We start from the raw sequence: 26764 nt of genomic DNA, 5'->3' as shown, positions 1-26764 counted from the left end.
CCTTGTTCAAAGAGAATGCTGGTGATAGGAGCGCTGACCTCTGTGTCGTGGGGGGAGACTGAAGACTCCACAACATCAACGTGGCTCCTGCCTGGAGTTGAAAACGACCCTTTGGCCGGCACCCATCGCTGTTGTTTTCAGAGTTTGCTGTAGGGAGTGACTCTGATCTTGAGGGGTTCAGGTTGCCTGGTGGATGTGGCCAAAATGGGCTGTGCCATCTCTGACAGCGCCTCGTCCCTTTGCATGGCCTGCTCTTCTGCTTTGTGGCGTCCCATCACCCTGAGGCTGTGTCCCACCATGACTGCAGTCAGGCACCTGGACCCCAGGATGGGGGCACGGGGCAGTGCACGAGACCAGGGGAGAACAGCTCCTCGGGGAACTGTTACATAGGGCCTGTGATGTTGTGGAGAAACGTAAAATCTTTGCACGGACAGGATCTTGCTGGCCATCAAGGATAACCTTCTTATGTTAGATGAGCAACTGACAGAGTGCAGAATGGAGGAGACAGTCTAAGAAGGTCAGGGTGGAGGTGTCAGCTGAGGGTTCTCTGGTGAGATGGGACAGATGGGAAAGACTTGTGAGATGATGAAAACAGAGGAGGGCCACGTGAGAAGAGTAGCAGGGAAGCCCTGAGGGACTCAGACTGGCGATACCGGTGTAGCAGGGAAATCAAGCCCGAAGCTGTGGACTGAGTCCATAACATATTTCTTTTATAAACTTGGTGAGGCAAATGTAATGAATAAATGAATAGAAAATGTTGAATGGATAAGCACAATAACTGAGTTCATAAATAAATGAATTTATTTAATAAATACTCATCTGTTGAGTGATAATCTTTCTTGCAAATAACTCACAATATTTAAAAATTGTGTATCAGTGCAGCTCTGTATTGCTGCTTTGGTGTGTGTGCACGGAGGGGTACACATACATATATGCATATATATGCAGGTAGATAGAGAGGAGGGGGGAATTATGTGTAGGATAGCATTTAGACTATTTTTAGCATGAGAACAGTAATTCAAAGTGTCCTTCATGTTTCTCATTTCTTTGCAGGCTTTGCAGGAACTGCACAGCTAGGATTCAGCCACTGTGAACCTAACATGACTTATAAATTCATTTTTTTTCCTTTCCAGGAGTTTGGGGTTGAAAATGTGTGTATTGAGTTGTCCCTCCGTATATTCAGGGAATGGGTTCCAGGACCACCCCCATACCTCCAAGTACACCAAAATCCACACATACTCAAGTCCCGCAGTCAGTCCCATGGAACCCATGTATACCATATACGAAAAGTCGATCCTATATTTTTGACTCACATTTGGCTGCAGATTCAGAACCCGCGGATATGGAGGTTCAACTATATTTACTGAAAACACGCTGTGGGCCAGGGTTGGTGGCTTATGCCTGTAATCCCAGTGCTTTGGGAGGCTGAGGCAGAAGGATTGCTTGCAGCCAGGAGTTCAAGACTGGCCTGGGCAACATGATGAGACCCTGTCTCACAGAAATTTCTTTAACAAATTAACTGGGCATGGAGGTGAGTGCCTTTAGTCCCAGCTACTTGAGAGGCTGAGTCGGGAGGATTGCTTGAACCCAGGAGTTTGAGGCTGCAGCGAGCTGTGATCGAATCACTGTACTCCAGCTTGGGTGAGAGTGAGACCTTGTCTCTAAAAAAAAAAGAAGAAAAAAGAAAACAATCTGTGTATAAGTGGGCCCCTACGGTTCGAACCTGTGTTGTTCAAGGGTCGGCTGTCTGTTATCCCTGTTCTTTATTCCCGAAGCCACTTCATTACATCCCTGTTCTTTATTCCTGAAGCCACTTCATTACTGCAGGACACCAATCCGGGTCTTGCTGTCAGCTGTCCTCCGTCACAGCCAGGGAAGCCAAGGCGCATCTGGCCATGGCCCAGCCGTGAACTGGCAAAGTGGTGTCGGCGTGGTAAGTGTGGCCCACGGGCAGTGCTGATGGAAATGACCAGAGGCAGATGTGATCTACCTGTCAGGTCCAGAGGCTTCAATCAAGGACAGTTGAGGGGCGGAAATAGAATGCTGGAAACCTTCATTCTAACCAAGAGTTTGTATTCCATAGGAATGCTGGCTCCTGCACCTCAGTGCCCTTCTCCTTTAGTGTCATCTTTGAATATCAGCTATGCCAGTCAATTCACTTTCCTGTCCCTTCACTGTCTTGCCTTCCTCTGGCCAGTGTCAGAGGGAAGGCATCCCAGAGAGGTGAGGGGAGATGCCAGCTGGCTGAAACAAGCCGCCTCTGCAGAGCCTCCCAACGTTGGCTCCAGCTCTGGGAAGTCGTAGCATGCAGTGAGCAAGTTCTAGGTGTTATTTCTCCGCCTCACGTCCTGCGCCAGAAGGCGATCTGATCATTGCAGGCTGTCATTCCTAAAGGTCTATTTGATAATGGGCTGTAGCGGCTGAGATGGGAGTCTACAGGTCTTCATAGATGTTCGCCACTCCTCATACTGTTCTGTTTAACCTTGTTCCTGGACAAGGTTAGAACAGGGCGTTGGATTTTGAGCCAGGGCATAGCAGGAGACAGTCAAAAGGATGCAGCTTTTGTGACATCACATCCTATACATCTTAAGCGACAACAGTTTCACAGTTTTAAAGGTGAACGTAAAGCAAGTGAATCGTGACTGATCAAATTACCATCTGTTAATTATATTGCCAGTTATAAATTATAAAACCTAATTTTGATTAACACAGCAGCTAATGAATTGACATCTCTGGTTATGTTACAACTGCATCTGGCATGCACAACTCCAAGCTCATGGGAGGTTTGGACAGTGTATCTCTAAGCTGTGTTATCATCTCCGCAGTGGCTGAATCCTGGCTGGGCAGGGCCTGCAAAGGAATGAGAAACATAAAGGATACTTTGAATTATTGTTCTCACACTAAAAATAGTCTAGCTGCTATCCAACTTGAGGCAACTCTCACATATGGAAAACCTGTATTTTAATATCCAACCTTACTCACAAAATCAGGAAAATGTACAATTAACTTGATAGTTGATGCTTTAACCAGTGCCATGGTGAATAGAGACACCTTCTACTACTTTTTCTTTTTCTTTTTTTTTTTTTTTGAGACAGAGTCTCGCTCTGTTGCCCAGGCTAGAGTGCAGTGGCGCTATCTCAGCTCACTGCAAGCTCCGCCTCCTGGGTTCAGGCCATTCTCCTGCCTCAGCCTCTGGAGTAGCTGAGACCACAGGCGCCGCCACCATGCCCAGCTACTTTTTTCGTATTTTTAGTAGAGACAAGTTTTCACTGTGTTAGCCAGGATGGTCTCGATCTCCTGACCTCGTGATCCGCCCGCCTCGGCCTCCCAAAGTGCTGGGATTACAGGAGTGAGCCACTGCGCCCGGCCGACCTTTTGCTACTATAAATCACCATCTGGATGCTACAGGAAAGTTTGCATTCAGTGGTCTCAAGTTGGCTTGGCTGGTCCATGCCTCTTCATAACTCCCTCGAGCTCATTTGAATATGAATAGTGTAAGATGTTATGTTAAAGTTTAACCGGACTACAGCTTGTAGCTGAGGGAGTGCCTTGCTTTATTAAAACAATGCTGTCTGCTTTGAGTAATTTAATACTTCTTGTTTACCAACTTTCAAACCAAAATACGGAGATTTTTACAATGAAAATCATCCATTCACGACTCTTGTTGGCATCGTAGACATTTCACCTCCTCTTTGTGAAACCTAACTCTTCCATGTGCCTGCCTGATATCTGTGCATCATCACTGAAAGGGAATAATTAGAAACATGTTTACACTTATTAGGAGCAGATATTAGAGGCATTAAAACAAACACAATCATTACCCAACAGCTTAAAGAAATCGAATGTACCGGCATGTCTGAATTTCACAAGAGCAAGGGATTTCTATATGAATACACTATGTGAATACGCTGTAGGATATGGAAATATCCTTTACGAAATGATAGGGACCAGCAAGCAAAGTTAACATGTACTGGATATGTACAGTTTTCCCCCCATATCCTTGACGGATTGGTTCCAGGACCCCTTGAGCATACTAAAACCCACAGATGCTCAAGCCCTTGATATAAAATGATGTAGTGTTTGCATATATCCTACACATATCCTCTCGTATGCATTAAATCATCTCTGTCCTCATAATTCCTAATAAAATGTAAATGCCATGCAAATAGTTGTTATACTGTATTGTTTAGGGACTAATTACAAGAAAAAAAGTGTACGTGTTTTGTACAGACACAACCATCATTTTTTTTTTTTTTCCAAATATTTTCCATCTAAGCTTGGTTTGACTCCACAGATGAGAATTCACAGATACGGGGGGGTCTACTGTATTCTGAAGTATTCATTTCTGTTCTTAATTTTACTGAAACACCTCGTCATTTTGGAATTAACAATGGGCATTGGGTTGATGGCCATGATTATTATAGCATCAGGCCCTGGACGAAGGCAGGTTCTCATGCCGAGGCCGTCCTCAGACACCTGTGCTGCAGGGAGTGCCATCTGAAAACCGGTGATGCTACAGCCATGACCCATGTCTTCTTGCTGTCGTGTCAGGTGTTAACATGGCATTGATGGATTTTTGGAGACCCGCTTGAAGCGGTTTGCAGCAAGACCATATTGACATCCACTAGAATCCCAGAAGCGAGTGGAAGCCTGTGTTCTTTCACCTCACCGGAACAGACTCTTCCCGGTTCCCGGCGGAGCGTGGTGGGGGCTGTTCCTCTGCCAGTGGCTCCGCACACATGTGCATGTTTCTAAATATAGACTGTTGATTTTAGGAAATAGAGTTTTCTGATTTGGGTGAAGTTGAAAGGTTTAAATCAAAATAGTGACCAGAATACGTATTAATGTCATAAAGACTGATTACATGCAAAAATAAAAATTCCAAATGGAGCTTTAACAAAATACCAGCCTCGGGCTTTACCTCCTGGGATTCTGACTCAAGGCAGCTGGGGTGGATCTTGGAACTGGATTAGGAAACAAGGAAAGAGAAGGAATAAAGACGACAAAGAGACTACAAAGTAGAGCTGTCAGAAGAGCAGCTGGATAAGGACTCGGCCCTCAGAGGGGTCTCCAGCCTTCAGCCAGCAATGGGTGTCATCAGCCGTGGTTTTTGTCAAACATCTTAGGAATGATTGAGATCACCTTGGAAGACAGGAAGGACGGAGCAGGGCTCAACTGAGGTAATCTAACCGTTAGACCTAGAGCACAGGTGCCCTCTATCCCGGGAGCCCTGAGCAGAGCAGCCAGCCAGAGAAGTAAAAAGGCAAGAGGAGTGGCTGTCACAGAGACTGGGCACAGAGGCGTAAAGAGAACAAGCCCTCAGCCCTGCTGTATCTGCCTAGATAATGAGTAGGATGAGGAGAAAAGAGTGCCCTTTGGGAGTCACTGTGTGACATTGCTCTGACCAGGCTTGCGGCAGGTTCAGCACCCTGGTGGGCTGATGAGGGATGGGGACTTCAGTGTCCAGAAATATGATTGCCGACCAATTCTAAAGAACTCTCCATATAAAGCCACTAGAAATGGCAGATAAATTGTAATGCACATTATGTAAATGTATTACTTAATTCCTAAGAAAATAATAGGAAGCCCCAGCTAAGAGTGAAAGCATTGTAAGCTGCACTTGGAGGATGGAAAGCCTGAGGTCTTTTGCCCTTGATAACCAAGTGGCTTGGTGTCCGTGGCTAGGCAGAAACAGGAGACTAGGGACTAGGCAAATCCTCCAAGCAGAGGGTTGAAATGGAGTCCTCACAGAGCTGGTGCAATCAAAGGGGTACCTACTAAAAGGGTGTTCTAGAACAATGGTCCCCAGCTATCAGAGAGATAACAAGGAAATGTATCTGTCTTGCTAATGCTTCAGGTGGCCAAGACAATATCTGCTCTAAGAATTTGTATCACATTCCTGTACTCATCTGGATTTGGGGTTTAACTTTAAGCTGCAGAGAAGTTTTCACTGGAAGTAATTCAAGGCTGTCAATCAATCTGGAACACCTGTGAAAGAACATACAGATCTTTTCTGAAGGGACACGCCAACAGCCAGGTTATACAGAACTTCTACACACTGTTCAGTAGATTTTTTATGCAATGCCTAATTTGTGCTCAGCACCATCCTAGATGCTGCGGATACATCTATGAACCAAAGAGACAGAATTTCCTGCACTCATGCAGCTGATGTTCTGGCAGGGGGAAAAGGAAAGAACTATCATCTAGAGTATGATTAGGATTAAGAGGATGGGAGCATGTAGAAGGTGCAGGTTGCCACTGTCAGGAGGGTGAGTCTGAGCAGAGTTGACTAAGATAAGGAAGTCAGGAGAAGCTTGGTAGGGGAAAGAGTTCAAGGCAGAAGGAACAGCGACTGCAAGGTGGAAGGATGCCTGGGTTGTTTGAGGAGCAACATAGAAGGCATTGTTGCCAGAACTAAGCTAGCAAAGGTGACAATAACAAGAGGTGAGATCAGAGAGGTGCTAAGTGGGCCAGAGCATGTTGACTTAGGCTTTACTGAGGCAGGAAGCCACTGTAGGGTTTTGAACAGGAGAGCAAAGTATCTGACTTCAGTTGTTCATTAATCACTCCGGTTGCTCTGATGAGAACAGGACCGTGGAAGAGAAGAATGGAAGGACCCAGTTAGGAGGCCTCTAGACTAGGAATGGGGAGAGATGGCATGTTTGACAAGGGTGGTAGCAGCAGTGGTGGTAAGGTATGTGGAATCTGTGTCTGTGTTTAACATGGGGTCAACAGAATTTCAGACAGAGTGATGAAGAATGTGAGAGAAGAGATGAGTGAAAAATGACTCCAGAAATGTTGGCTTGAGTAACTGCAAGGAGAGAATGCCATTGTGTGAACTGGGAAACCACAAGTGGATTGGTTTTGAGGGTAAGATCAATAATTCCATTTGAATGTGTTGAGTTGATTCTGGAGTTTGATTTAGAAATTTGGTTGGAGACAACATTGAGGAATTCTAAGCATATAGATGGAAAGATCAGGATCAGCCATGCAGCTAGAGGCAATCACTTAAGGGAGGGAGTGCAGATAGAGAAGAGACCAAGGTCTAGTGGAACGAGTGGGTGGATGGTGGCATCAAAAGAGGAGCCCTGGGGCCTTCTAGCATTAAAAAGAAGAGGCAGCTTTGGAGGGAGTAGCAAAGAAGATGAGCCACTTAGGTAGGAGGAAAGGCAGGAGAGCATGTGTCCAGAATGGTGGAGAGTCTGTTTTGCCCTTCTTGCAAGCTAGCAAGTTGGTGCCATGGATGCTGGAGGAAGACATGGATCTCAATGGTCAGAGACAAAGAACTAGGTTAGTTTACTACTCACAACCAGGGGCAGCTATATAATTTGAGGGGCCTAAGGCAAAATTAAAGTACAAGGTCCTTTGTTCAAAAAGTAGAAATAAGGTGCTATTATTCTCCAATCTAAAGGTTAACACTCGTGTTTTCCCTCCTTTGGCACTGTGCTTGATTGGGTATATGAAACCTGCATTGCAGTTCCTTTCTGGCTACCTAGGCTTTGATTACAGTATTCCAGAGGATAGGGCTGCTTTATGCAATGCCTTGCGGAGACGTCCATCCAAATATTTCTCCAATTAATAGCAATTCAGAAAAGACAACTATCAAACTAGTATTTCTCAGCTATATCAAGTGCAGTACTGTTGATATTGTGATTTGTCTAACAGCAATAATCTAGTAAGTTCTGCCCAGAAACTAGAAATAGGCATGATCTCAGAAATGAATAGCCTTGCTGTCTAAAAATAGCACATCTCAGACATTGAAAGAACTCTAAAATGCATGGCATCACTCATCCACATGATTTATCTTTGAGGTAAGGAAATCCATTGACAAATCCTGATCTAGATGCACATATATGAAATCAAAGGGCAATTCAGTTTTCAAAGTGTAAGGCTATGGGAGCAGGCTTAGGACAGAAATACTCATTCTGTAAATGAAAAAGAGTAAAAAACCCATTAAGAAAGGTTGACTGGTACGGCACTGGCATTCACTTGTGCCAAATATCAGAAATCATTCCTCCTGATAAATAAACGTCCTTCTTTCTGTTTAAGCATTTTTTTTTTTTTACCTTGTCTACTCTCTTGAAGGGATTCAGACAAGTAATTTTAAGTGATACTCAGTTTAGCAAATCTAGTAACACAAACTCTGTAAACCATACCACCTAAGAGAGGACCATCACCATTTAAGAACATAGAATTCTTAACCTTATGGCCATCTGCAGGAGCTCTGCTTAAGCAGGGGAAGAGCACAGAGGCATGGATCATCCAGCCTGATACACGTCACACAGTCAGAATGGGGATGAATCACTCGCCAGTCTCCAGGGGCAATGTTCACTCAGTTCAAGTCGCTTTGAAATATGGAGGCTGAGGGTGACTTGTCCAAGCAATACGGATGTTTTCACAGCCAGTTCTCGGAGCATCTTTGGAAGAATGATATCGTTGGGAGTCACTGCATTCCCTTTGGGAATTCTCTTAACTGAAGATAGTTGCTGGAAAATAAAACTATGGCTCTGATTAGTAACCATATGTTTCAACATATAAGGTCTTTCTCTCTTCCTCTCTCTTTCTTACTTGGGAAAGTTATCTAATCTTTAGAGATGATCTAATATTTATATATATATAATTTTTTAAAGTTTTTTCTCTCTAAATGTATGTATACATTTAAAGAGAAAATACACAAACACATATATACATAAGTATTTAGTGAGTATTGTTCAGATAAATACCTGTTTAAAATAAAGGAGAGTATGCAATGACTCTGTAGTTTACCAGCACATTCCAGAAGTTCATTCATATAATATTGTGTTGGTTGGAACATCTGCCCCCATATAGAGTGTGAGACATCTGGTCATTCCCTATATTCTGTTTAACCCAGAACATGTCTGAGGTCTGGTATTTGACCTCCATACTCTAGACACTATGGGTAAGCCTGCTTCTGGGATGCCATTTGTGAGTCTAGGCACTCATCTGCTAATCTGTTGCCATGGCAACATTAGTGGACCCACTCCAGCTCTCAGCACTGCAACTGACCTCATGATCCCATTCTAGAGATGGAAGACTTTTAGGAACTAGTATCAGTAGAACATAGTGACTGTTGGAGGTTAGGGTGAGAATGAAAGAAGAGGCTGGTATACTGCTTCTGGTATGGGTGGGGTTGAGTAGGTGGTTGGGTGGGTGGACGAACACATTTGAGGCAGGAAGCCAGTGAGTTAATTTTGGACATGGCGATCTTGGGTTGCATGTGGAGCATCCGGACGGAAAGGTTCAGAAGGCAGTGGGATCAGTGCATCCAAATCCCAGGGAAGTAGAATGGGCCAGAGACAGCAGGGGAAGAAGGAAGACCCAGAGGCTGATCAGGAGTGGGAAACAGGGATGCTCTTCTCCCTTAGCTCCTTGGTGCCCAGTTTGGTAGAAGAAGTAACCTCGCCCCAAAAAGGCTACAGTAGGTCACCAACTTACAACTAAAGGGGGCTGCAGAGGGAATGCGTATTGAAAATGTTCCTTATATGGAGGAATCACTGGACTATAGGATGGGATTTTCTAAAGGCACAGGGAAGAGAGGGTGGGTGGGAGGTGAGCCCTGGAGCACTGGAAGGGTGGCTGTCAGGGTCAGGGTGGTAGGATGGCTGGTGGTGTTTTCATTTTGATGAGCACTGTAGCTGTTTTACAAATTTGTGTTTAATTTTAATTTGTAACTTCAAAGTAATTCACAGCAGAAAAAATTTTTATGGAAAAAAGCCAGTGACCTGATACATTTCAGGAAACAAGCTTGCATTACATTTGGATATTGAGTAGACGATGAAACTTGGGATTTGAGAGCAAAGGGTGAAGCCTGCTCCAGATAGTACTGGGAATTCTACACCATTGGACTGAGATTTCTTCACCTGCATCTCAGGAAAACAAGCACATTTTCCTTTGTGGTTTGGTGTGTACTTGCTGTGGAACAGTGGGGCTGGGGGCAGCTCATAAAGAGGGTCCTTTTTCATTTGGTTCTGGAAGGTCTTCTTTCAGGGGTGACTGTCCCTGCTTTTGAGACAAGAGAAAGTAGAATTTTCCAAACGCCTGTTGTGAGTCCAGCACTGTGTTAAGCATTGTTAGACCAATTAATGGCTACAGCACTTTTGCAAAAGGAGCATTTTTAGTTTCATTTTTACACAAGAGGTTGCTGAGGCTCAGAACGATTAGATAACTTTCCCAAGTAAGGCACATGGCAAGGGTGTCACCCACTGAGTCTGACACATTTTGCTCCACCACACCCCACACCATCGGCAAACCAGCACCTGCATAAAGAGTTTATTTCGTGAAGGGCATCTCTCTTACATTTCCCTGGTTCTCATTGGCTTAGGTTGAATTCTCCAGATTTCTTCTCACAGTACAATTTATTTGTCCTTTGAATGTAGGTCAGTGCAATCATTTTGCTTTTCAAACTTACTTGACTCCAGAAAAGTATCTTTTTAGACTTACAAAGGAAAACATTTTCAAAATAATTCCTATCCTACATCAGCTTCTCAGATGGCTTTAGGGGCCTGGGAGACTATCTCTTCTCACCAGGCCTTTCAGATTTCATACAGAGGTGACTACTTCATCTTCTGACTACTTTCAGCATTTAGGTGCAGGCATAAATGCACACTCTGCCTTTGGGCAGGTATAAAGGCTGAAAAGCCTCAGTAACCGGACTCCTCTCCTGCCAGCCCTAGGCTTAGTGAGAGGACCCTTACATACACACTTCTTTTGCATTGTTGTACACTTAACTCAGCACAGCATGTCCTCCCCCTGCTAAGGACTTCAGAATGTGTGGCTGGCAGTCTTCACAGATCCAGTGACAGTCATAGGACAGTGAGGTCACCTGTCACTGGCTGGGCCAATGGGAGGCCGACTTGAGACTTGGGCACGTTTGCTTCCAAAGCTGCTTCTCCTGATCACTCTAATTGTACTTGGATCCATTTTTCTTTCTCCCCACTAGATAGTGAGCTTTATAAAGGTATCAATTCTGTCTTCCTTATCTCTGGATCCCTAACACTAAGCATGGTTCTTGGCTTATGGCAGATAATCAATGCTTAAAGCAAGATGGAGGGAGGCAGAGAAGGAAGCTGTTTTATTATTAAACATCAAATAGAGTCAGCGAATGGAAAGCTAGATACCATCCAAGTCTGTTGTGAGAGGAGAGTTGGTTGTAATGTTAGATACTCAGTTCTTGGTCATTAAATGGAATAGATTGGAATTGCCTAAATAAATTTTGTTTAAAAAAGTGCCAATTCCCTCAGCCTAACCTTCCTTGTAGGAATGACTGCAAAGGAAGTCACCACCACCTAGGGCTTATGTAAGCTTCTCAAAACAATTTTCCATCTTCCCTGACCTGAGAACAACTTACCTGCAAGGTTTTGTATCATAAACTTGCTGAACCAGATGCAAATGCAGGTGTCCTGTGGTTTTCACAGCTGCAGTTAAATATTTAAATTTGGTTTAGAAATTGCATTTCTTTCTCGGGGATAGTAAATTTTTTCTTCATTTCCTGTGCTAAGGAATGTAGTCAATTACTTAATTGCAGAATAATGAGCAATATTTCCACTTTCAAATGTGTATTCTTGTCATTTTAATGTGATAAGTGCCAAGAGATTTGCACAAGCAGGAAGAAACTTTGTTGTTTATATGTCTTACTGCAATTCATCTGAGCTGCCGGAATTATACACCTAAAGATGAGCTGAGGTTTCATTTTGGTTTGTTGTTGCTGCTGCTTGTATATTCTCAGGAGATTTTGAAAGGACAGTCACTATGTATAAATGCTTGACTCGTGGGTGGTTCATATTCCAGAATGCCTGCTCCCAGCACTCAGGGCTTCCTCTATAGCTTCTAGGTCCAGCAATACTTTCCTCACCTCCCAGCAGCACTGTGGCTCCAAAACAGGGAGCCGGGGGTAGTCCTGGTGTCTTACCAGGAACCATGGCTTCTTACCTTTGCATGAAATTGATAATCTGGAGTGAAACCTAACAACCCTTTTTGTCATATTTTTTTCAATAGGAAAACATTGCACACATCCTAAACAAATGACTTACAGATTTGCAGAACTCCACCCACTAGTATTGAAAGCAATTTGAGCTTGTAAAACACGCATCCCATGAACTTCAGGGTTTTGTGCTGTTTGAGACACGCACCAATCCCGAGAGAGACTGTATTGTCTGTGGAGAGGGCCCCTGATTTCATTAGATTATCAAAGGGCTTTATGATCCCTAAAATAAGCCAAGATGAATAAATAACTTTTTAATTCAAGTGATTTTGTTTGCAAAGTTTCTAAGAAAGACCCCTTTTTTAAAGAAAGATTCTGTTTTTAAGAAAGACCCTTTGTTTTGAATGCAATTTTTACTCGAATATTTCTTCATGCTGGTTCTAAGTTCTTCAGGTTTTTATAAGAGAAAGAAAGGTATTCAAGACATCTTATCTAATGATTTTGACAAACTACAATAGTTCAAACCAACTATAATTCAGCAAAACAACTCACATGTATACAACATACTCCAGAGAGGTCCAGTTCCCAGTGGACTGGAAAATTCCCTTGTGCTTTCCTCCTCGCTGCCTGAGCACTCTCCATTAACTCCCCTATCCCAGGGCCTCAATGTCCACAGGAACCTGTCACAGTATAACTAGAGGTGCTGGCAGCTTTCCCTTCTCTGGACAGCTGTTTCAGGTACAGAGGGACTGGGTAGAGCAGGGGCCCAGAAGGTCTCTGCAGGTGCCCTGGGCTCCTGCCCACCCAGAGGAAACAGCCTTACCTCCGGGAGCCTGGCCTAGGGATGCAGGAGTCCAAGGATAATTTCTCCACATGGGCTTCCCCAGCGGCCTTCGCTGGTGAGGGTTAGGGGTTGAACCGCTGAGTAAGTGGGGTGGTGGAGGGTTGGTGGGCGCCAGGACATCTCATTTCCTATACCTAGAGCCTTCCAAGTACTGTATCCATTCCAGGGCCAGCCCCATCTCAGGATTGGCGCTGCACCTGACCCAGAAGCCAAACGTTCTCAGGGTGCCCAGGGCTGTGGAGACACCTGCTAACAAAATAAGTTGGGTGACTGTTGGTGCACACACATTCATTGTGTCTTAATTTACAGGAGGGCTAATTTATAAATGCTTGAATGGCTGTAAATCTCAACTCCTACTAAGATTGTGGTGTTCTAAAGTCAGGTTACATCGAATTATAACCAGAAGAGGCTCGGTGAGCTTAGAAGCTGCACCAGGGCTGAAGATTCTGGTGATGTGAGAGGTTGAGTGTTGCCACCTTTGGTCTGTGGGGCTCACCCACAGCCGAGCACGGTTCTGCATCCCCTGGACACGGGGCTGTGTCTCTGCAACCCCACTGGAAGCTATTTCCGCAAGCTCTGACCTCTCCACCAATACCCCCTCCTCCTCCTCCTCCTCCTCCTCCTCCTCCTCCTGCCAACACATTCGGTCTAGATGTGCTGATAATGCTGGCTGTGCCACAGCCAAGGACCAGTGCCAGAAGACAGCCTGTCTCTCCCCGGTGTGTGCTAAGCTAATCAGGTCCACCCTCCCAGGACGAGGTTCCCCACCACGCAGCCGCAGGGCGCACGGCGCACGGGGAGGAGCCTGCCGGCCAGGCTCCGGAGCTGGGCCCCGTCTTTTCCGCTAGGGGCCACGCCCCTCAAGCCACAGGCCACGCCTTCTCCCGCCCCAGGCCACGCCTCCTCCCGCCCCAGGCCACGCCTCCTCCCGGCCCGGCTTCCCGGAGCTGCCCTCCTCCCCAGGCCCCGCCCCTGGTTGCCTCTGCTTCGCTAAGCCCTGCGCCTCCAGGAAGCTGCTTCTCCCCACACTCCACCCCTGCGACTCCCCGAGCTTCGGCCTCCCCGGTAAAGAGCAGACATGGAGAAGAAGCAACAGTTACGACTTCGGTGAGCCTGGCGGAGGTCGTGATCATCCCGGTGATCCTGGCGGGACCTGAGCACCGGGATACCAGGAGACTCCCTGGTGTCCCCATGTGGGCCCGCTACCAGACAGAAGCGGTGAAAGTCGGGGACGCGGGCTCTCTGCAGAGTCACAAGGAGTGGGGGCGCTCTTGGACCTGACTCCCCCACACCTCCCAGCGCTGATTTCCAAGGCCTCAGAGCCTCTGTTTGAGGACTGTCGTTTCAGGCCTCTGCTGGCCCCTTTTCTTCTCTCTAGGGCTCCCTCAGCTACCCTAGGGGGTCACCAACCTAGGTAGAAGGTGAGGTTCACCCTGTGGAGCTATCTCCTCTGCCTCGCCCTGTGGCACTGCTTTTTTGTGAAAATAGCTGTGTGGGGTAAGTTGATATCTAGGAACTGCTTTGTCCAGATGTTCATACCCACGACTGGCCCTCCGGGGCAGCCGCCCTGCCCTTCACATAGCTGAATCTTTTACTTCTAGGTTTAGATCAGATGGTTGTTTTTCCAAGAATTCATCTGTAGTCATCCTTCCCAGAAGTGGCTTTTTCTGATTGCCATATCCCTTCGTGTTTAGTATAGCACTTAACCTAGATTGCTTTTGAATTCTTGGAACCTGCAATTATTGTCTCTGCCACATGGCCAGTCCCTTAGGGCCCTTAGTGCCTATAGTTCATCTTCGCCTCCCTCAAGTTGTCTAGCAGGCGGTAAGCACTCAGTAAACATTTTCTGAATAACTGAGTAAATACAGGTACACCCTCAGAGATACTTCAAGTTCTGTTCCAGACCACTGCTGTAAAGCAAATATCATGAAGTGAGTCAGAAGTTTTTTGATTTCCTAAGATATATAAAAGTTATGTTTACACTATATTGTAGTCTATTAACTGTCCAATAACATGATGTCTATAAAATGTACATACCTTAATTAAAAATACTGTATTGCTAAAAATGCTAACAATCATCTGAGCCTTCAGACAGTCCTGATTTTTTGCAGGTGGAGTGTCTTGCCTCAGTGTTGATGGCTGCTGACTGATCAGGGTGGTGGTTGCTGAAAACTGTGGCAGTTTCTTTAAATAAGGCAACAATGAAATGTATTACTTTGACTATTCATTTCATGAAAGATTTCTCTGTAACATTGGATGCTGTTTGGTAGCGTTTTACCCACAGTAGAACTTCTTTCAAAATTGGAGTCAGTCCTCTCAAACCCTGCCACTGCTTTATCAACTAAGTTTATGTAATATTCTAAATCCTTTGTTGTCATTACAGCAATGTTCACAACATCCTCACCAGGAGTAGATTCCATCTCAAGAAACCACGCTTTGCTCATCCATAGGAAGCAACCCCTCATTCATTCAAGTTTAATCATTAGATTCCAGAAATTCAGGGACATCTTAAAGTTTCACTTCTAGTTCTCTTGCTATTCCCATCGCATCTGCAATGACTCGAACCCCTCAGAGTCATCCATGAGGGCTGGAATCCACATCTTCCAAACTCCTGTTGGTGTTGATATTTTGACCTCCTCCGATAAATCATGAATGTTTTTACTGACATCTGGAATGGTGAGTCCTTTCCAGAACATTTTCAATTGACTTTGCCCAGATCCGTCAGAAGAATCACTGTCTATGGCAGCTATAGCCTTACGAAATGTATTTCTTAAATAATAAAACTTGAAAGTCAGTTTCTCCTTTATCTATGGGCTGCGGAATGGATGTTGTGTTAGCAGACTTGAAAACAGCATCCATCTCTTTGTATATATCCATTAGAGCTCTTGAGTGACCAGGTGCATTGAAAATGAGCAGTAACATTTTGAAAGGAATGTTTTTTTCTGAGCAGAAGGTCTCAACTGTGGGTTGAAAATATTCAGTTTTGTAAACACGTGTTGACACCTAGGTTTTATTGTTGCGTTTATTGAGCATAGGCAGAGTAGCTTAGCATAATTCTTAAGGGCCCTAGGATGTTCAAAAGGGTCGGTGAACATTGGCTTCAACTTAAAGTCAGCAGCTGCAGTTAGCCCCTAACAAGAGAGTCAGCCTGTCCTTTGAAGCTCCGAAGCCAAACATTGACTTCTGTCTTGCTGTGAAAGCCCTACATGGCATCTTCTTCCATTAGAAAAGACTTCTTCCAAAGTCTACACTGAAAATCTGTTGTTGAATGTAACCACCTTCATCAGTGATCTTAGCAGGATCTTCTGGATAACTTGCTGTAGCTTCTCCATCAGCACTTGCTCCTTCACCTTGCATGTTTGTTATGGAAATGGCTTCCTTGCTTAAACCTCATGAACCAATCTCTCCTGTCTTCTAACTTTTCTTCTGCAGCTGCCTTGCCTCTTTTAGCCTTTATAGAATTGAAGAGAGTTAGGATTTTGCCCTAGATTAAACTTTGACTTAAGAGAATGTTGTGGTTGGTTCGATATTCTATCCATATCAGCAATAAGACTGACTTTCTTACCATTCACTGGAGTAGCTCTTTTAATTTCCTACTAAAACTTTTTATTGCATTCACAATTTGGCTAACTGGTAGAAAAGGCCTAACGTTAGGCCTATAAAACGTCTTTCCACGTCAGTCATTTGACCTGCCTCCCTCACTAAGCTTAATCATTTCTAGTTTTTCATTTACCGTGAGAGATGGGTGACTCTTCCTTGCACTTGAAGCCTTAGAGGCCATTGGAGGATTACTAACTGGCCTCATTTTGATATTGTTGTGTCTCAGGGAATAGGGAGGCCCAAGGAGAGGGTGAGATACAGGGTTAAGGTTCAGTTGGTAGATCAGTCAGAGGACACACAACATTTGTACGATAAGTTTGCCGTCTTATGTGGGTGCTATTCCTGGTGCCCCAGAGCGATAATAATAGTAATAGCAAATGTCCCTGATTATAGGTCACCATAACCAATATAAAAATAATGAAATACTGAGATTGAAATCTTGTGAAAATTACCGAAATATGACCCAGAGACATGAAGTGAGGATATGCTGTTGGAAAAACAGTGCTGATCGACTTACATGCTCAACGCTGGGTTGCCACAAACCTTCGATTTGTTAAAAATGCAATATCTGTGAAGCACAGTACAGTAAGGCAAGCCTGTATCTGGTGATACAGATATTTTCTTGTGCATCCTGGGGGTCTAGCAAAAGAGGGAACGGTAGCAACTCAATTGGTGGAGGACGCAGGCTGCTTCTGTAAACGATATCAACTATCTGTCTCATTTGGTGTCCACTGCTACCTCCCTAACCCCTTGTCAGCCAGCAGGAACCACAGCAACGGGCCCACCCTGCCCCAGAATGGCCAGCTTGGCTCTTCTTTGAGAAGCTCCACCCTTCCCAGTCATTTCTTATTTTTGTGCCCAGACATCACCTGAGTCCACCTCGAGCATTAAGGTTAAAGAACAAAGGCTTAATTTCCATTTCATGTTCTGTGAGGAGTCCAGTGTCCCCTCTGCTCCCCACAGCCAATATTCCTTTAATCCTTGGAGTTTCAAAGTCTGAAGGATCTTCCGTTTCTGCAGATGGGCTTGGAATTCAAATTCTGACAGACACTGCATCGCATGCAAATTCCATCTCTCTGTGACTGCTCTTCTCTTTGGTTCATGCCACATCACTGCAAATGTAAACATTGGTAACTTCCCTGGGATGCACAGGATGCATTGAAGGAAAGGATACTTTTACAAAGCATCTTTCTGTAGCAACTATGCTAAATGTTTGGTGATGGATCGGGCGTGGAAGGAGGAGTTGGCGGTGCCGGAGTTCTGATGACTCCCTTTGAACAACCCCTGCATGACCTGACTCTCCATGCTCAGAGACATCCTTTCAAAGCCCCACCCTGCCAAGCCCACTCCCCTTTATTATGAGGACATGTTTAGCTCCCACCCCTTGGAGCTTCCACATTGAGAGCCAGGCCCTGAAGGGAGGTGGCCTGAACTTCAAGTCCCGCTGTCCCGGGTTACTTGTGTTTGAGGGAGTGGAGGGAGCGGATGAGGAGCAAGTTACTTCAGCTCTTCAATTTTTGTTACTTCATCGATATAGGATAATAATTATAATATATGCTTCATAGTTAAATGAGGTGCTAGGCAGCACGGGGCCTGGAGTTTGCTGAAGGATCATGCACACAAGCGGCTGCCCGCTGTTCCTGCCTCAGTGCTCACCACTGCATGTTACAAGGGGCGGCACCGTGGCCCCCAGAACAGGAAAACCCTGCATTTACTACTCCCAGCTGCACGAGAGTGGAGGGAGGCTTGTACCTTTCCACTATCCCCTTCCCTTCCCTTTGCCAGCTAGTAAGTATCCCAGAAAAGAAGGAGGACGCTGATTTGTGCCCCCACTGATGTGATGGTCGTTGCCATACGTGGCTGATCACATGCAGCGGGTTTGGATTTACATACCAGCTTTTCCCTCCCGCTGTTACCTAAACTCTTACCCCCTAGTCCACTCAAGTCACCTCAGCAAACACCCGAGACCCAAACTGAGAGGCGCTGCTGATGGTGCGGAGAGCGACACGGTCCAAAATAAGACGCGGAGCCCAAGCTGTCAGGCTGTGAGTGACAGCTGGCTCCCAGGGCTGACGGACGAGTTCTCTGCCTTCTCGTGGCAAGCCTTGTGCAAGCCCATCCGGAGGGGCTCTGAGAAGGGCGCTAGACATCGCGACTGAGGCGTAAGGATGCGGGGTTAGGAGTAAAGAAAGAAACAAGGGAAACTTCTATTTCAACACGAATGTCACATGGAGGGTGATAGTAGAGAAACCCTGTGGTTGCCACTGCTAACACACGTCCTTTTGTTGTGAAACCACAGCTTTGTGCGCCTCAGTTCCAGCGCTCCACCCACGCCAGCGAAAGGTAGTGGTGATGAAGGGGCGGAATATGCCCTGTGAAGGTGCATTCTCATCCTGATGTTTCACATCAGCCTGGTGTCCAAGAACCTTTCAGGCCTTTGCTTTACCCACCACTCAGCACTGTCCACTCCTCGGAGGCCCCCGCACACCATCCCTTCTACCCCTTGAACTCACCATTGCTATGCTAGTTTTTCTCACAAGTGGTTTTGTGTTTTAAAATGGAGGTTTTATTATTATTTAGGTCAGGCAAGGCCGACAGATCAGGAGACGACTGCCATTGAGAAGAGAGTGTGTTCCTCCCAGTTCCGGGGCAGCAGGGAGCCACACCATGCCATGGGGGCTGTTCAGGGAGCGCCAGGGTGGGTCAGGCAGCAGAGGGAGGGGAAATGCCTTCATTGTGGTTGCTGGAAAGGAATGGGTGACACCGGGTGAGCAGGCTCAGAATTGGCCGGTTTAAATGATTTCAGGCCCATGGGGCACAGGGGCTGTCTTTAGTTGTCCAGTACCTGGACCTGGGGCAGTTTAGGCAGGTGATAGGGACCCCAGAGTGTGCAAGCTCAGTAAAAGAGGAGGTTGGAGTCTTAGCCGCTGAAATCTATGCCCTGTGAATTTATGGCATAATAGGTAGAAAAAATAAAAGACCTCTGGACTGTAAAAACAAACAAAAGAGGTGGCCGGGGTGTGGGTTCTGGATTGGTTGGTTGGTTTGTGAAAGGTACATTCCTAGGAGAGTTGCTTACCATCTCTAGGAGTTAGCCAGCCCTGGAAGGGGCCCTCCCTCCAAGGTCCACAGGGTCACAGATCAAAGCATCTGAATACAGAAATAAAAGACACAGTTAATACTCTTGGTCATGGCTCTCTGCTCCATGGAAACTGTCAGTGGCTTTCATTGGCTGCGAAGGTGGCATTCTAGTTTCCACCTTCTGGTCACTGCCCTGGGGTCTAGCCTGACCCATCGCTCTGCTCTCTTTTCCCCATAAACCCAGCATTCCAGCAAAACTGTACTCCACAGGCTTTTTCATCAGGCCCTTCAAAGCAACAGCCCGTGTGTTTTTGATGTGCCCTATGTGCTGTCTGCCTAGCCGAGGCTTATCTTGAGTGCCATCTGCTCTGCGAGAATCTTTCGGTGGTGGTGGTGGTGAGGGCCCCCACAGGTTATTACTAGGCACAGAGCTCTGCCCACGAATGTGTCTGGGGGAAAAAATGCCTGCTTCTTTTCATCTGCTTCAATGCTGCCTCTCTTTTAAGTTGAAGACAAGGCCTCTCTAAAGACTGTCCAGCCCATTTGGACTTTCTTGCCTTTCCTTCTACTCTTAATTTTTATGAGACTCAAAGCTTAAAAATGTATTTTGTTTGTAGTGCTATAGTACAAGCTGGTTTTGTTTCCCGCTCTTGCGGCGAGCACCTGAAGACAAATCCATGTCCCCTATCCGTCTCTAGGCCTCTGTATTCCAACACTATTGAGAACAGCAATAAACAGTCATCAGGTTAGCAACACCGTGAATTGCCCTGTGAGAAGCAAAGAGAATCCTGGAAGGGTTGTCAGGAGGCCTGTGTCTAGGCTGGATTCTTCAGCTGGTTTGTTCTCGGCCTCTCGCTGCCCACAGGTGAGGATGCTTGCAGACGTGATCTTATAAGGATGTGAACTCAGAAAGCTGCTTATGCAGAATGGCAGTGATGTTTTTCCCTCCGTGGTTGGAGAATTTACCTCCTAACTTTTGATTTTCCAGCTTGTGTCCTTCCACAGAGGGGTTCGAAATGTCCTCTGAATATCACCAGATTTTTAGACTTGGTCATTCTAGAACTGAATGGTGATTGCCCCCAACAAAAAGAGAATTTCTTTTGTTCTCCTGTGTCTAGCCTCTGAGTCGTCTTTTTTCCCACTTTGTTCTCACTGAACTAACTGCTTTGGCAAAACAAAAGCAGAACCATCGCATAGATATTTGGTAATTTTGTGGGCAAGCCTGTGGACAACACCATGGCCCTGTCTGTCTTCCACCTCCCACATCCTGCTTTGACCTCAGGGTCCCATTTTCCCCAGGTGAACAGCTCCTCATCTCCAGGTGATTCTATGGTCCACTTAATGTAGAAATGGCCACGGCAAGCTGGAGGAAGAAAGAAATACGATAGGTAGGGCATGGAGACCTCCCACAAGCCCTGGCGTCTCTGGAGGATGTTTACGGCGGGTTTGTATTTATAACCCTCATGGAGGGCAGAACCAGAGGAAAGTGGCTCAAATTGCAGAGAGAGAGTTTGTAGACAGAGCTCATCTGTCGTGGGTGGTTAAAGCACCTGTCTGCCTGCTGGGAGAGGGAACATCCATGGAACAATCTAGTTCCCCGCCAGCAACCTGCTTTTACAATGACTTTTCCCCCTTTGTTTCTATGCTGTTATCTGTTAAATGCCAGTTTGTCTAATCTGCTTCTTACCTAAGTAAAACAGAGGACGTCTATACGTGACACACACAGATTCGTGTACCTATTAAAGCTGGTATTTGCATTCACAAGAAAACAGCCATTGCTTCCCATCCTGCATAAAAATGACATCCATTTCTCCTGGTTATTCACTGTAGAGCCTAGATTGCAACCTGAATGTGGCTGATGGTGGAGGGGATACGCCTGTGGATGCGTATACACTAACTTTCTTTCTTTTCTTTTCCCCCCAGGATTATACCTTAACCATGTATTTTCAACAATATTGGAGAGATAAAAGGCTCGCCTATTCTGGGATCCCTCTCAACCTCACGCTTGACAATCGAGTGGCTGACCAGCTATGGGTGCCCGACACATATTTCTTAAATGACAAAAAGTCATTTGTGCATGGAGTGACAGTGAAAAACCGCATGATCCGCCTTCACCCTGATGGGACAGTGCTGTATGGGCTCAGGTCTGTGTGCCTCTTCAGGGCCAATTTTGCTGTTGCATGATGCATGGGTGTGGAATTTCTCACTTGAGATGATTATCGTAAGTGAGGCAGTGACCTCAGATTAATGAGGAAGCGTCTATGAAGCACTTTAAGCTTCGCAGAAAAAAAAAAAATCTCATAACCATAAAATTTGGGGCCTTACTGTTACTATAAATAGTCATCAAGCCGTTGAAAAACAGCCACCTTTGGATCAATTGTATATAATTGGATTGCCACGTCTAAGAACACAGATTCCCTCAGGATGGATTTCCCGTATCATAGCCACAGAGCCCTGTAATTAATATTGCCCTGACACTGCAGTGGCTTCAGCGGAGTTTTTTCAAAGCTGTCTGCACAGTTGAAAAAAAAGTCTGTGGCGCAGATTGTGGGGTTTACTCTCCATGGAGCTTTATTGAGGTAGTGCCACGAATATTTATGGGAATGACTAAGTGAGAGGTTTCCTGATGAGAAACATCTCTCTCCAGCGCCCATAATCACTCAAATCAGGAAACCAGGCTGCCTTCCTGAGTTCCGGTGAGGAGGCCCTGGGCTTCCCTGGTTGCCCTGGAAACCGCCGGGCCTTTCCATGGGGCTCCATCCCAGCTGGTGGTCAGTTATTTTGAATATCACCTTGCTAAATGGTGCCCTTAAAAATCTTCTGTCTCCCGCATAGATTTTGCCTGATTCGGGGTTTGCTTTGTTTTAGAACAGTATTTTGTGTGTATGTGTGTCTGCTTCTCGAACTCCTGGCCTAAAAGTGCCCTTGAGACCCTCTAGCCGTGGCTCTCAGTGTTGAGTGGGACGCATGTGGATAGCTTGGAGAAAAGATGTATCTGAAAGTGTTGTGAGCCCAGAGCCTTTGAACTGAGACTCTAACAGCTATAAGCGAAATCGTAACAGTATATATTTAAATCCACATCCCTGTGACTGTCATGCCTCAAGACGGGTAGAGTGAATTATTTAACATTGCCTCAAATAGAACATGTGAGTGATTTTCTCAGAACCACAGTTTAGAGAGTAGAATTTGGGATTTTAGCAAAATCAAATGTTTTTAATGGTAAGTGGCACATGTCACCCAAGCCATGGTGTTCCTTGAAAAAGAGTCGAGCCTGGAGTTTCTTTGGGAGGTTTTCAGCGTTTTATGGTTTTGCCTGAAAATGAGACCTATGGTTGTGAGGCTCTGAAGGTTCAGGTTCTGGTAAGTGCATCAGCTATACAAACCGACTGTTCAGAAGTCTTGGGAATGTAGAATGAGGAGCCACCTACCTGCTCCCATCCCCAAACAAACTGAAGTGAAAGAAGCTATGTGTGTGTAAATGCGTGTGTGTCTGTGTGTGGGGGTGTGGGTTGAATTTTGTATGTGTGTGGTATGTGATGTGTGTGGTGTGTGTTGGGTTTGTTTGTGTGTGTGTGGTATGTGTTGTGTTGGTGTGCATTGTGCATGTGTGTGTGGTGTGTGTTTTGTGTGGTAATGTGTGTATTGTATGTGTGTGCACATGTGTGTGTGATGGAGAAGAGCAAAAAGAAGCAAATATCAATAAAAATTAATGTAGGAATGTTTGACTTTTTAAACAAAACATGCTATTTGGGTTTTCTCCACTTTTAGTTTTGCATTCTTTATTTTTTTTTTTACCAGAAGTAGAGTGTGTCAGTCTGTCTGTGTATGTCTTTGTTAAAAGCAAAGAGCTTTAACTCTGTTAAAATAGAAATATGTAATACATATAAAAACTATGTCATAAATTCCCCAACTCTTGGAAAATGTTGGATTTTAGGTAAGAGTAAGATAAACCAAGAAAATAAAAATTGCTTGGTCTGTAAGTTTATATGTAAACGTTAAATAGTAATGTAATAATAAGCCATGGGAGACCTTTAGTAGTAAACTTTGTATAATAACCTAAAAAAGCCTTAGTCAAATTTATATCCATTATGCCTCTCAAACGCCTCTTAAATCAAGAAATGGATTTTTAAGTAAGTAGCTGGGTTTTTTTCAAGTGTGGTATAGGTATACTCCTTAGCTCTTTATTTACAGCATCATATTTTTGAAACAGTTCTTCGGAGTTACATAGACCTGGATAAGTTGTCATAAAGAATCTCCAAACTATAGAGTGACCAAAACATTCTTCATGTGTTTAACAGCTAAACTTATGTCATCTGCTCATTAGAAATTGGCTATTCTAGGAATTTCTGCCTTGATATTTAAAAAACACGTAGCTCTAGAGATTAATTTGAACTTCTGGACAAAAGAGCAAATTAATAAGTCTCAACACTGATCATTAAACTCATATACACATATTCTTTGCTATCGTATATGTACCATTTATATATTTTACATGTGACCTTTGATAAAAAACAAGGTGTGAGTGCTCACTTGGATCAGCCACCCTCCATCCTCTCCTTGGCCCCAAGGCCCACCTTCCCTCCCCAGTCTTTTTACTGTTGCACTGGCTGGATGGTGACATGGCGGGCCAGGAGTGGGCCAGTGTGTGTAACCCAACAATGCCTTGCCTCCTTTTGGTAAATAGGTACTATGGCCTTGGCCTGGTGGAGGTCTGGCACAGCTGAGAACCCTGAAGTTAAATTCCCCACGGTGGAAGGTTTGCAGAGAGCTGGGGTTGTTCCTGCTCTCCTGCTTGTAGTGTACGGCTGGGGAAGGTCCTGCCCAACAGAGATTGCTCTCCTACTCATGATGTGCATGAAATACTGGTTGGACTGGCTGTATCACTGAGACCTTCGTCTTGAATTTCTCTCACCCGTGGACACTGGGATTGGCTCTCACCTTGTCTGTCCAGCAGTGGCCTACACTGGTAGGTCAGTCACCACTTACCTCCTCCAGGCTCCTTTTGTTACTTATGCCCAGCCATTATGGGAACAGCATCAGTGGGCTTTTGCTTTATCTAGGCTAGATGAAGACCTTTGGCTGTAGATGAGCTGTCCATGACGTAGGTTTGTACGTCAACTCAGCCTTATTCTGGGAAATCATTAATCCTTAACTCTGATGACTCTGCAAAAGTAGTCACTGACCACTCATGCATATGCTTCAGAGTGATCACATTCTTGTAGTGATAAAAGGTTGTTTTAAATCATGAGCCATTTTCCCCATGACTCTTGTAGCCCCTTGAGCTTGAAACGTGGGCTAACACTAGCTTGCTCTTCTTAGCAGCTTCAGCTCAGCTGAGTACGAGGGTGAACTGAGATCCCTGCGCCAGCTGAAGTCAGCATGTGATGGGAGAGAATGCTCTGGACAGGGCATGTAAGCCATCCTAAAATAAAACATAAATCCTTGACAGTTTCCTTTGGACAGTCAAACCTTTTAAGGAACTAGGAAGATCTTGGCTGACTAAGAAACTAATGGGCCTTTGTCCTGTCCCAGTCACAGCTTTTCTGTTTTCTTTGATGCTGCACTGAAGTTTTCTTCTATCTGTAAGAAGGCAGAATTATCATCCCTTTTCCTAACTTTCTTTTTCCGTCTCTTGGGCCTTGGATGTATGTCACTGACCTTCTCACCTTGCATCATTAAGCGTACTTTGTAATGTGGTCTTTTCTTCATGCCATACATGTTATACCTTCCTGTCATTTCTCTGATGCTATGAGTTGGCAAGGGGGGTTCACGAAATAGTATTCAGTTTGCTCCAGAAAGCACCTGGGAATCTGAGGCTGAGTCATCAAAACAACATAATCCATATTTTGCCTGAGAAGTGTATTGCAAAATCTGTTGGACCATACATGATAAAGTTCCCACTTGTGGCTAAAAATTGCTTTAAGTTGGCAAAATTGCCATTTCTATACTTAAAGATTGAAAGCAATATTAAGATGAAGCCAGAACTTATATCAGACGATTCAAATGAACTCATCAAATTCGTTTGACTAGCATCTTATTCTGAAACTGTTTTATACAGTGGTTCTGTTAAAATACTTTTCTCCTCAGAAAAGATATCAACGCACAGAGTTATTAGGGCTCACGTGATTTTTATGCAGCCGTCCCTAACTCCCAAACCCTTGTTTTGTCACCGTCTCCCAAATCATGCAACTACAAAGCATATTGATAAATTTCTTACCAAATGGGATTATGCCAGTTTACACTCCCACCAGCAATAAAGTATATATTAGCTTTAGGACTGTGATACCTGCTTTGGAATTTATTATTACTGAGGCCACTGTAAGTAATCTATCCATTTTCTTCATCTCTCAAGGCCAGTGAAGATCGCCTGACTTGCTTTAAGTTCTGGCTCATACACTTCTCTGCTCCCCACCCCCAGCATGTTTTATTCTTCCCCTCCTTATAAGGACCCTTCTCACCTTCTCGGCAAACTCCCCCTCACTTGGATTTGATGAGATTACTTCACACTTTAATTGGAAACACACTTTAATTGGAAAACTTCATCTTTGAGTTACAAAGAGCCCACCTGGGCTATCTGTTGCTCACTCTTTGCCTCCCCTATCAAAATGGAGAGCAGCTCAGCATCCTGACCATTTCCAAAATGAGCTTTGCCTTGGCTCCCTGTCACTACTGGAGGACTTGGCTCCTGCAGTCCTGACCTCTCCCTTTCTGCTACTCTCCTCCTCCCTCATCATGCTTCCAGTACGCGCACTTTCCTTCTGCTCTTCAGAAACATCAGGCTTGCCCCTGTTCTAGGACCTTTGCACTTGCCCTTGCGGGACACAGACTCCTCTGTGTCTAGAAGGTTATGTGTTCAGCATCATTATAATGTAATTAGGTAACTAAGGATTGCTCAGCTGTCACACTCATAGGGAGAGCCCTTCCCTGATCATTTATTCACTTTCTATTACGTTACCATTTTGGGTTGTTATCGTAGCACTTACCCAGAGCTGACATTATCTTGTCAGTTTATTGCATTTCTTACTTATTGACTCACTGTTCCCATCCGTGATGACGGGGAAGCCACCATGAGAATATAAACTCTTGGAGAAAAGAATGGTTTCTGTCTTGTTCATTATTCCATCCCCAAATTCTAGAGTAGTGCTTCATGGAAAAAAAAAAAGAATGGCCTGAGAGTTAACTTTGAATTCCATTTAGCCTTTCCATAGTACTTATATTTCCATATTTTCTATTTAGGTGTTCAATCCCTTGGAATTTATCTTGGTGTAGGATGTGATGTAGCTATCCCCTCCCTCCCT

General features: G+C 45.0%; 1 protein-coding gene across 3 annotated transcripts in view; it reads left to right on the top strand.

Moving 5' to 3' along the window:
* Window positions 1-26764, top strand: part of GABRB3 (gamma-aminobutyric acid (GABA) A receptor, beta 3) — a 227818-nt gene that overhangs the window by 136855 nt on the left and 64199 nt on the right. The window contains exons 2-3 of one of the 3 annotated variants that reach the window (XM_011942873.1): window positions 1054-1151; window positions 21390-21610. In XM_011942873.1, the coding sequence (XP_011798263.1) occupies window positions 1101-1151; window positions 21390-21610 (272 nt within the window). In that variant the 5' untranslated portion in view covers window positions 1054-1100. Of the gene's footprint in view, window positions 1-1053; window positions 1152-13885; window positions 14004-21389; window positions 21611-26764 lie in introns of those variants that run through there. The other 2 variants (XM_011942874.1, XM_011942872.1) reach the window with 2 other exon arrangements.

This window comes from Colobus angolensis, unplaced genomic scaffold, assembly GCF_000951035.1.
Source record: "Colobus angolensis palliatus isolate OR3802 unplaced genomic scaffold, Cang.pa_1.0 Scaffold211, whole genome shotgun sequence".
NCBI classification, from domain to species: Eukaryota; Metazoa; Chordata; class Mammalia; order Primates; family Cercopithecidae; genus Colobus; species Colobus angolensis.
This window is presented reverse-complemented; position numbering and strand designations above follow the sequence as displayed.